This window comes from Coregonus clupeaformis, chromosome 1, assembly GCF_020615455.1.
Source record: "Coregonus clupeaformis isolate EN_2021a chromosome 1, ASM2061545v1, whole genome shotgun sequence".
Classification (NCBI taxonomy): Eukaryota; Metazoa; Chordata; class Actinopteri; order Salmoniformes; family Salmonidae; genus Coregonus; species Coregonus clupeaformis.
The window spans coordinates 36,522,043-36,534,259 of record NC_059192.1 but is presented as its reverse complement, the minus strand read 5'-3'; the positions used below and the strand labels follow the sequence as shown (position 1 = coordinate 36,534,259).

Sequence of the window (12,217 nt, the reverse complement as noted above, 5' to 3'; positions counted from 1 at the left end):
CATTCCTCCATGCAGATCTCCTCTAGAGCAGTGATGTTTTGGGGCTGTCGCTGGGCAACACAGACTTTCAACTCCCTCCAAAGATTTTCTATGGGGTTGAGATCTGGAGACTGGCTAGGCCACTTCAGGACCTTGAAATGCTTCTTACGAAGCCACTCCTTCGTTGCCCGGGCGGTGTGTTTGGGATCATTGTCATGCTGAAAGACCCAGCCACGTTTCATCTTCAATGCCCTTGCTGATGGAAGGAGGTTTTCACTCAAAATCTCACGATACATGGCCCCATTCATTCTTTCCTTTACACGGATCAGTCGTCCTGGTCCCTTTGCAGAAAAACAGCCCCAAAGCATGATGTTTCCACCCCCATGCTTCACAGTAGGTATGGTGTTCTTTACCAAAAAGTTATATTTTGGTTTCATCTGACCATATGACATTCTCCCAATCCTCTTCTGGATCATCCAAATGCACTCTAGCAAACTTCAGACGGGCCTGGACATGTACTGGCTTAAGCAGGGGGACACGTCTGGCACTGCAAGATTTGAGTCCCTGGCGGCGTAGTGTGTTACTGATGGTAGGCTTTGTTACTTTGGTCCCAGCTCTCTGCAGGTCATTCACTAGGTCCCCCCATGTGGTTCTGGGATTTTTGCTCACCGTTCTTGTGATCATTTTGACCCCACGGGGTGAGATCTTGCGTGGAGCCCCAGATCGAGGGTGATTATCAGTGGTCTTGTATGTCTTCCATTTCCTAATAATTGCTCCCACAGTTGATTTCTTCAAACCAAGCTGCTTACCTATTGCAGATTCAGTCTTCCCAGCCTGGTGCAGGTCTACAATTTTGTTTCTGGTGTCCTTTGACAGCTCTTTGGTCTTGGCCATAGTGGAGTTTGGAGTGTGACTGTTTGAGGTTGTGGACAGGTGTCTTTTATACTGATAACAAGTTCAAACAGGTGCCATTAATACAGGTAAGGAGTGGAGGACAGAGGAGCCTCTTAAAGAAGAAGTTACAGGTCTGTGAGAGCCAGAAATATTGCTTGTTTGTAGGTGACCAAATACTTATTTTCCACCATAATTTGCAAATAAATTCATTAAAGATCCTACAATGTGATTTTCTGGATTTTTTTCTTTTCAATTTGTCTGTCATAGTTGACGTGTACCTATGATGAAAATTACAGGCCTCTCTCATCTTTTTAAGTGGGAGAACTTGCACAATTGGTGGCTGACTAAATAATTGTTTTCCCCACTATACTTTGTGCATGACAAGTAATATTTCAAACAATTGTTTACAGATTATTTCACTTATAATTCACTGTATCACAATTCCAGTTGACTGTGCCTTTAAACAGCTTGGAAAATTCCAGAAAATGATGTCATGCCTTTAGAAGCTTCTGATAGGCTAATTGACATCATTTGAGTCAATTGGAGGTGAACCTGTGGATGTATTTCAAGGCCTACCTTCAAACTCAGTGCCTCTTTGCTTGACATCATGGGAAAATCAAAAGAAATCAGCCAAGACCTCAGAAAACAAATTGTAGACCTCCACATGTCTGGTTCATCCTTGAGAGCAATTTCCAAACGCCTGAAGGTACCACGTTCATCTGTACAAACAATAGTACGCAAGTATAAACATCATGGGACCACACAGCCGTCATACCGCTCAGTACGGAGACGCGTTCTGTCTCCTAGAGATGAACGTACTTTTGTGTGAAAAATGAAAATCAATCCCAGAACAACAGCAAAGGACCTTGTGAAGATGCTGGAGGAAACAAGTACAAAAGTATCTATATCCACAGTAAAACGAGTCCTATATCGACATAACCTGAAAGGCCGCTCAGCAAGGAAGAAGCCACTGCTCCAAAACCACCATAAAAAAGCCAGACTACAGTTTGCAACTGCACATGGGGACAAAGATCGTACTTTTTGGAGAAATGTCCTCTGGTCTGATGAAACAAAAATAGAACTGTTTGCCCATAATGACCATTGTTATGTTTGTCTTCCAAATGGACAATGACCCCAAGCATACTTCCAACGTTGAGGCAAAATGGCCTAAGGACAACAAAGTCAAGTAATTCACCTAACCTATTGTGGGAAGCTTGTGGAAGGCTACCCAAAATGTTTGACCCAAGTTAAACAATTTAAAGGCAATTGTACCAAATACTAATTGAGTGTATGTAAACGTCTGACCCACTGGGAATGTGATGAAAGGAATAAAAGCTGAAATAAATAATTCTCTCTACTGTTATTCTGACATTTCACATTCTTAAAATAAAGTGGTGATCCTAACTGACCTAAGACAGGGAATTTTTACTAGGATTAAATGTCAGGAATTGTGAAAAACTGAGTTTAAATGTATTTGGCTAAGGTGTATGTAAACTTCCGACTTCAACTGTAAATGTACTCATTGTATCATTGCGTCACTGCTCTGACATAACTTCCTTACTCAAAGAATCTCTTTACTTCTCAATTCTCTAATTTGCCCTAAATTGGGTCGTCACTAGTTACTACAGCCACAAAGTCATAATTATGGCTAAACCCCGCCTATTTCTACAATTTATCTTCTTAAAATCAGATTTTAAACCTAATCCTAACCTTAAATTAAGACCAACATTTTAGTTTGAATGAATTTTTTATAATATAGCCAATTTTGACTTGTGGCAGGCACCCTAAGTTTTCACTGGTCCTCTTCCCTTATAGATTTCAATTGAAGGACTGGTGTAAGAAATTAAAACAAAATGTCTTATCATATGAGTGAGTCTATAAGGACACTTCCTCCCATTTCAAGTCCATAGTGGGGAAAGACAAGTTTCTAAATGACCTTGTCCCCTCCAGTACTCTACACATGACATCCCACTTCATTTAAAGTGTGTGTTTTTCCTAAATGTCCTTCTACACCACCTCCTTGCACATTGGGTTTCTACCTGACACTAATTACTCCACTACACCTCGTCATTCAACAGAAGTGTACAATTGCTTTCCAGAGTAATGCAATATACTGTGTGATTTGACGCAGGGAAGTTTTGTTTCTATGCAGAGTGGCCACGATTGGTCAAATGTCAATGTACTCCGTGATCACAGTTTTTCCCAAATACCTTAAGGCAGGTTTAAATCATGTTAACGCAAGTCAATTACGGTTACCTAGTGGGGCTTTTGCAATTGCCCATATCACCCTGGTGACATTGGAAAAAAAGTTACCCTTTTTCTTTCGATATGAAAACCGTTGTTATTGTTGAGCACAGTTTTTTCCCAAAGTAACAAAAAGCTTTTGTTCGCCTGTCATTTGGTTTAGAGAACTTGTGTCTACTTGCTGTTGATGTCGGTTCAGAACCCTACTCTGTCTTAAAAACCTTAATGGAATGCAATCAACCCCTAAGGCACAGTAAAAAGTATTTTCAAACTTGGCTCTCCATAGATATGAAAAGTCTACCTTTTTCACATTTTGCTACCTTAAAATTTAATCTAACAAGGTATTAAATTATATATTTTTTCATACTGATCTACACAACCTCCTCCACATTTTCAAAATGAAAGAAAGTTATAGAAAATGTTCCCAATTTTTTGGGGGGATAACTCCATTAATTTCTACCAACTTTGCACAACTCATAGGGAAATATATAACCATTACTTTTGTCAAAATTGCTCAAGCTCATTAAATTTGGTTGGGAACATTGATGGATAGCAATATTCAAACCTTGACTCTGATTTTCAAGCACATTTAAGTCAGGACTGAGACTAAACAATTCAGGAACACTCAACACCGCTTTGAAAGCCATTCTGGTGTGTTTTTGGCATAAACAGTTGTGTAATTGTCTCGCTGAAAAATAAGATTTTCAGAAGACTGAGGCGAGGTTTCCTCTAACGTTTTACCTGGGCTTTGCTCCTTTCATATTTATTTTGATGATGACAAGCATACTAACAACATGCAATCACAATACTTGAAAATAGAGAGGGTTTCACTCTGTGTTGTATTGGATTTGACCCAACCCTGTAGTTTTTAATTTAGGCCAAAAAGTTAATTGATTTGCTGTGTTGTCTTGCATTATTACTTAACAGCCTTGTTGCAAACATAATCAATGATTTGGAGTGGATTTCTTAACACAGGCCTCTTTCTTTTCACCTTGTCATAACGGCCAGTAATATGGAGTGAATGTAATGTTGTTGATCCCTTTGTATTTTCAAGTATTGTGGCGGCAGCATGTTCTATAACTTTCTTTCATAAAATGTATATCTGCAACATTCCACAACGTCTGCCTGCTGAACCTGTCCCTGCTGTACTTTGTTTGACACCAGAGGGCAGCAGACTAACCTGGACTAGAGAGGACCACCGGCTCGTCCTCGTTAGAGCTGAGCAGACGCATGAGCTTGGAGGGCTGTGTGTCGTCCAGAGGGAACAAGCTACTGTAGTCCTGGGGTTAACGAGAGGCATGTTAGACTACAATACCCATGGCACTGGGGAAACATGACAATATAGTGTGTGTGTGTGTGCGCGTGTATAAAGTGTGTTGTGACTTTGTTAAATTCACTTTAAATAAATTGTGATTTGGTCGGTTTGTCTGTCCGTCCGTCTGACTGTCTGTGGTGTTACCTCTATATCCTCCCGCTGCCTCTTGCGTTGTCGAGCCGAGGCCTGGCCTTTGTGGTGAGTGGAGAAGGAGCTGAGAGCACACCATACAGCCAGCCTGGAGAACAATTGGATAAAACTTTCAACTGGACATCAACAACGGAACACAGCCAAAGCCAACGACAGTAAAGATGCATTTGTTAAAATAAGGTTAAGGAAAAGCGACCTAACCGATTTATTCAGTAATTCATTACCTACATACTGTACAGCAGGGACTATAAACTAGATTCAGCCGCGAGCCAATTTTTTCTTGAGCGGATGGTCAGGGGGCCAGAACGTAATTACAAATAACTTGTAGACTGCAAATTGAACAGAAAACTTGGGGAGCCAAATAAAACCACCCGTGGGCCAAATTTGGCCCACGCTGCCAGTTGGGGAACCCTGCTGTACAGGGACCATGTATAACTAGGGCCGGCTTCCCAGGCACAGATTAAGCCTAGTCCTGGATTAATGGGGAATCTCAATTGAAAGTGATTTTTTGGCCAGGACTAGGTTTAATCTGTGTTCTGGAAAAGGGCCCCTACAGTCACCTATTAAGACAGGTAGCTAGTCCCTATGATTTAGCTAGCACATGGCACATTTCCATTGCATTGTCATTGAGAATCTGAGAAACTACACTAGGAGGACTCAGTCTTACTTGGCCAGGGCCTTGCCGGGCGGGTCTGCCAGGCTGTGCCAGTGGGCCGAGTCTGTGAGCAGGTTGGGCAGGATGTGGCCCAGCAGGGTGAGGGTGATCTGCTGGGTGTCCAGGCAGAAGATGCTGTAAAGCAGCTCCACCACCCGATTGGCCCACTCCTGGCGAGTCTCCTTCAGCAGCTCCTGAGACACATAGAAAGTAGGAATGAGGAATGGATTGATACATACCCTAAATTATATACAGTTAGAGTAAATACACACACAGAGACAGAGACACACGTTCAAATAATTTAATATAAAAAAAATACTTTAATGACAAGTCATTTTTTGGGCGAAAAGTGTAGGCCATTTAAAAACATAAAAGCTTGGTCAAAATAAAAAAATCTATATCCATGTGACTTTTGTTACATGCAAGGATAGACCATCCCATTACCAAAAAAAAAAAAAAAAAAAAAACTACTACTTTTGAATGTAGTTATGACACGTGGCTTGGTTTACAATTAGGCTGCGTCTTTTGGTGGTTTTATACCACGTTCACGTGCTAGTTGGAACTTTGAAATGTCAGACTTGCTGACTGGTTGAACACGGCACGTGTATAACTACAACCAGTTAGCAAGTCGAACATTTCTGAGTTTCCTAGTTACGACTAGCACGTGAACGCGGCACATGTGCACACAATGCGATTGTGTTATCTTCAAGTTTATTTAAATTATCTTATGTTGTGTTTCACATGAAAAAGCAATGTATGTTTGTAGCGCATTTATCCCTCCAGTGAGGCCTGACACATTACAACTGTTTGATATTTTCACTCACTTCAAATAGAGGGATTAAATGACGTGCACCTAACACAGTTTCCACAAAACTTTTGGGACAAATGCTAAACCATCGGCAAACATTCTATTCATACACTGTCGACTGAAATGCAACGCTACAGGCTTGCTAGCACTAGCAGCCACACAAAAGTAATTTAGTTAGCCAAGACAGGAACATAGGAAATGTTAGGCAAGAATATTAGCAGACAGAGTGCGACATGTTAAAAAGGTCTATCACGACGAACATCTGCTTCATTGTTTACAGCAACGCTATGACGTGCTCCTTTATTACAACAAGATGCTCGTCTTCAGAACACTCACATTTCAGAACTTAGACAGCAGTCGATGTACACAAGTTAACTCTTAATCAATAAAAAAATTATTGAAACATTGTGTAATTTTGACATATCGACTTGAAATCAGTAAGCATAATCTAAATCAAAATCAATTGTATTATATTTCTCACGTTTACGAACACACATAAACCTAATGTCGATGCACAATGCCGTTGAATGAGTGGGAAAATGTAGGACGGAGATGGGCCGGCCACGGTGGGCCACAACATGGCAGTTCAGAACAGCAACAACGCCAAAGACAAGAACCTGAAGCGCCGCTCGCTCATCAAAATCAAGCGGAAGAAGTGCTCCAAGAAGGTGCAGCCCAACGAGAACAACCAGAACGTGATCCACCTCAACAACGAGACCCTGGAGAAGCCTCAGTCCTGCACCAACCTGTCCACCCTCACCCAGGATCAGTCAGAGCACCCCAGACTTAGTAAAGAGCTCTGACAACGCCTCCTCACCGATCAAGAAGGCCCCCCTGAACAACTCATTTGAGGCCCCCGACACACCCAAGAGGGTGATGGTCCAGCTGCCTGGGTTAGTTCCTGTGCCAGCACTGCTACCGGCTCCAGAACCTGTCCCCCCAACGACCCAGGGCTGTGGCTGCAGAGCGTGGACCGCTTCCTGCTCGACCACAGCTGGGGAAACCAGAGCACCCTCGCCCCGGCCAACGTGGTTTTCGTCTAGATGCGCTGCCGCAACGTGGTCTCCTCGGAGGTGGCCACAGAGCACCAGCTGCAGGACGTGGTGATCACCTGCCTCTACCTGACTTGCTCCTATATGGGCAATGAGACCTCCTACCCACTGAGACCCTTCCTGGTGGAGAGCTTCAGGGAGATCTTCTGGGACAGCTGCCTGTCCATCATCAACCTGATGAGTGGCAACATGCTCCAGATGAAAACGGACCCGCACTATTTCTTCCAGCTGTTTGCCGACCTGAAGAACGAGGGCAAGCATGTCACCTATGCAACTAGAGGTGACAAAACTCTAGATTACTCTTTACAAGGCCCTCCCTCGCCCTCCATTTGGCAAATCAGACCATAACTTTATCCTCCTGCTTCCAAGCAAAAACTCAAACAGGAAGTACTAGTGATGCGCTCAATACGGAGGTGGGCCGATGAAGCGGATGCTAAGCTACATGACTGTTTCACTAGCACAGACTGGAAAATGTTCCGGGATTCATCCGATAACATTGCAGAGTTTACCACATCAGTCACCAGCTTCATTAATAAGTGCATCGACAACGTCGTCCCCACAGTGACCGTACGTACATATCCAAATCAGAAGCCATGGATTAGAGGCAACATCCATACTGAGCTAAAGGCTAGAGCTGCCGCTTTCAAGGAGCGGGACACTAATCCGGACACTTATAAGAAATCCCGCTACGACCTCCGATGAGCCATCATACAGTCAACGCGTCAATACAGGACTAAGATCAAATCCTACTATGCCGGCTTTGATGCTCGACTGATGTGGCAGGGCTTGCAAACTATCACGGATCACGAAGGGAAACCCAGCCGCGAGCTGCCCAGCGACGCAAGCCTACCAGACGAGCTGAATGCCTTCTATGCTCGCTTTGAGGCAAGCAACAATGAACCATGCATGAGAACACCAGGTGTTAAGGACAACTGTGGGATATTGCTCTCCATAGCCAATGTGAGTAAGACCTTTAAAAAGAGGTCAACATTCGCAAGGACATGGGGCCAGACGGATTACCGGGGCGCATATTCAGAGCATGCGCTGACCAGCTGGCAAGGGTCTTCACTGACATTTTCAACCTATCCCTGACCCGGTATGTAATACCAACTTGTTTCAAGCAGACCACCATAGTCCCCGTGCCGAAGAACGCCAAGGTAACCTGCCTAAATGACTATCGTCCAATAGCACTCACATCTATAGCCATGAAATGCTTTGAGAGGCTGGTCATGGCTCACATCAACACCATCATCATCCCAGACACCCTGGACCCACTCCAATTCGCATACCGGCCCAACAGATCCACAGATTACGCAATCTCGATTGCGCTTCACACTGCCCTCACCCACCTGAATAAAAGGAATACCTATGTAAGAATGATGTTAATTGACTACAGCTCAGCATTCAACACCATAGCTCATCACCAAGCTCAGGACCCCTGGGACTGAACACCTCTCTCTGCAACTGGATCCTGGACTTCCTGACAGGCCGCCCCCAGGCCGTGAGGGTAGGCAACAACATATCCCCCACGTGCCCCTCAGGGGTGTGTGCCTAGTCCCCTCCTGTACTCCCTGTTCACCCACGACTGCAAGGCCACGCACGACTCCAACACCATCATCAAGTTTGCTGAAGACACGACGGTGGTAGATCTGATCCCTGATGACGAGGCAGCCTATAGGGATGTCAGAGACCTGGCAGTGTGGTGCCAGGACAACAACCTATCCCTCAACATCAGCAAGACAAAGGAGCTGATTGTGGACTACAGGAAATGGAGGGGCGAGCACGCCCCCGTCCACATCGACGGGGCTGTAGTTTAAAAAGGTTCTACACTGCACCATTCAGAGCATCTTGACTGGCTGCATCACCACTTGGTACGGCAACTGAAAGTATGGCCCCAGTACATCACTGGGGCCGAGCTCCCTGTCATCCAAGACCTCTATACCAGGCGGGGTCAGAGGAACGCCCAAAAAATGGTCAAAGACTAGCCACCCAAGCCATAGACTGTTCTCTCTGCTACCGCATGGCAAGAGGAACCAGTGCACCAAGTCTGGAACCAACAGGACCCTGATGAACAGCTTCTATCCCCAGAGCTTGACTTTGGCCAGGGCTGTCCGGAGCGACTTAACGGCACCTGTAATTTTTGGGGAATTGTGTACCTGCTCCTCTATAATACAAAATAACTTATCGCCGGCCCAGATTCATACAGAGGCAAAAAAGTTTGATCAAAGCAGAATGAAGGCGGGATCTGCATTGAATAGCAATGAAGAGTGGGCATTCATTTCCTGATTCCACATTGTTCATGTTTATTTGCTGCTAAGTCTGTGAATCTGTGAGTGACAGTAGGCTGAATGAAGATTGCGCAGATTGAAAATGCGCTAGCCTGAATGCACATGATGCGCTGTTCCAAGTTGTCAAATTAGGATTTGTAAGGTCATGAAATGCCATGGAAATTAGTTTAATACATTTTGTTAATGTACAGTGCATTCAGAAAGTATTCTGACCCCTTGGCTTTTTCCACTTTGTTACATTACAGCCTTATTCTAAAATTGATTAAATTGTTTTTTTCCCCTCAGTCTACACACAATACCCCATAATGACAGAACAAAAACAGTTTATTTTCTATTTTTGCTAATTTATTAAGAAAAAAATAAATAAAAAAAATATCACATTTACATAAGTATACAGACCATTTACTCAGTACTTTGTTGAAACACCCTTGGCAGCGATTACAGCCGCGAGTCTTCTTAGGTATGATGCTACAGGCTTAGCACACCTGTATTTGGGGAGTTCCTCCCATTCTTCTCTGCAGATCCTCTCAAGCTCTGTCAGGTTGGATGGGGAACGTCGCTGCACAGCTATTTTCAGGTCTCTCCAGAGATGTTCGATTGGGTTCAAGTCCGGGCTCTGGCTGGGCCACTCAAGAACATTCAGAGACTTGTCCCGAAGCCACTCCTGTTCAATGTGATTCCATCGCATTTTCAACTCCACCAATAGTATTGTCACAAAAACTGTTGCGTTACAGTGAGGGAAAAAAGGTTTTGATCCCCTGCTGATTTTGTACGTTTGCCCACTGACAAAGAGATTATCAGTCTATAATTTTAAATGGTAGGTTTATTTGAACAGTGAGAGACAGAATAACAACAAAAACATCCAGAAAAACGAATGTCAAAAATGTTATAAATTGATTTGACCCCTCTGCAAAACATGACTTAGTACTTGGTGGCAAAAACCTTGTTGGCAATCACAGAGGTCAGACGTTTCTTGTAGTTGGCCACCAGATTTGCACACATCTCAGGAGGGATTTTGTCCCACTCCTCTTTGCAGATCTTCTCCAAGTCATTAAGGTTGAGGCTGACGTTTGGCAACTCGAACCTTCAGCTCACTCCACAGATGTTCTATGGGATTAAGGTCTGGAGACTGGCTAGGCCACTCCAGGACCTTAATGTGCTTCTTCTTGAGCCACTCCTTTGTTGCCTTGGCCGTGTGTTTTGGGTCATTGTCATGCTGGAATACCCATCCAAGACCCATTGTCAATGCCCTGGCTGAGGGAAGGAGGTCCTCACCCAAGATTTGATGGTACATGGCCCCGTCCATCGTCCCTTTGATGCGGTGAAGTTGTCCTGTCCCCTTAGCAGAAAAACACCCCCAAAGCATAATGTTTCCGCCTCCATGTTTGACGGTGGGGATGGTGTTCTTGGGGTCATAGGCAGCATTCCTCCTCCTCCAAACACGGCGAGTTGAGTTGATGCCAAAGAGCTCGATTTTGATCTCATCTGACCACAACACTTTCACCCAGTTCTCCTCTGAATCATTCAGATGTTCATTGGCAAACTTCAGACGGGCATGTATATGTGCTTTCTTGAGCAGGGGGACCTTGCGGGCGCTGCAGGATTTCAGTCCTTCACGGCGTAGTGTGTTACCAATTGTTTTCTTGGTGACTATGGTCCCAGCTGCCTTGAGATCATTGACAAGATTCTCCCGTGTAGTTCTGGGCTGATTCCTCACCGTTCTCATGATCATTGCAACTCCATGAGGTGAGATCTTGCATGGAGCCCCAGGCCGAGGGAGATTGACAGTTATTTTGTGTTTCTTCAATTTACGAATAATCGCACCAACTGTTGTCACCTTCTCACCAAGCTGCTTGGCGATGGTCTTGTAGCTCATTCCAGCCTTGTGTAGGTCTACAATCTTGTCCCTGACATCCTTGGAGAGCTCTTTGGTCTTGGCCATGGTGGAGAGTTTGGAATCTGATTGATTGATTGCTTCTGTGGACAGGTGTCTTTTATACACGTAACAAGCTTAGATTAGGAGCACTCCCTTTAAGAGAGTGCTCCTAATCTCAGCTCGTTACCTGTATAAAAGAAACCCGGGAGCCAGAAATCTTTCTGATTGAGAGGGGGTCAAATACTTATTTCCCTCATTAAAATGCAAATACATTTATTACATTTTTGACATGTGTTTTTCTGGATGTTTTTGTTGTTATTCTGTCTCTCACTGTTCAAATAAACCTACCATTAAAATTATAGACTGATCATTTCTTTGTCAGTGGGCAAACGTACAAAATCAGCAGGGGATCAAATACTTTTTCCCCTCACTGTATATAGCAAATGTGCCTACTCTGGTCTTTGCACCTGCAAACCAGCCAACAGCTCGCAGATACAGTGTGGGTAGGCTATCTACATGAAGATATTATTATGGATAAGAGCAAGAATATTTTTATTTGTCAAACGTCAGTCAAGCATCGATCATGTCACCAGAATAAGACCCTCAATATTTATTGGAAAGCAGCATCAAGCTCATCACCGTGCACTTTCACCACCCTGTGAAGTTCATCATAACTTATTTCATCTGTAGCCTAATAAACTGTATGGTTTCCCAAGTGGGAGGACCACACACCATATCATCGCGTGACTCCAAATTTACTTTGATATATGATGGTTATTATATCAATATTTGCACAAAGGCGTTTCCAACGCACAACACATTTTATAGACACAAAAAGATCCCACCATGTCAAACAAACAAATTATCTGTCAGCATTTATAAAATTACACCGAAACTTCCCGTTTCCATCAGCTGTCGTGATTTGTTTTTTTTATACGATATTACTTTACTCACAT

The 12,217-nt window shown here is 43.8% G+C and overlaps 1 protein-coding gene across 3 annotated transcripts in view; it reads right to left on the bottom strand.

Annotated features, from left to right (window-relative positions):
• LOC121567829 (mediator of RNA polymerase II transcription subunit 24) overlaps positions 1-12,217 on the bottom strand; it is a 54,783-nt gene that overhangs the window by 10,542 nt on the left and 32,024 nt on the right. For all 3 annotated transcript variants that reach the window (XM_041878151.2, XM_041878158.2, XM_041878169.2), the window contains exons 21-23: positions 5,250-5,431; positions 4,577-4,670; positions 4,298-4,397 (exon numbers count right to left, since the gene is read on the bottom strand). In XM_041878151.2, the coding sequence (XP_041734085.1) occupies positions 4,298-4,397; positions 4,577-4,670; positions 5,250-5,431 (376 nt within the window). The remainder of the gene's footprint in view (positions 1-4,297; positions 4,398-4,576; positions 4,671-5,249; positions 5,432-12,217) is intronic.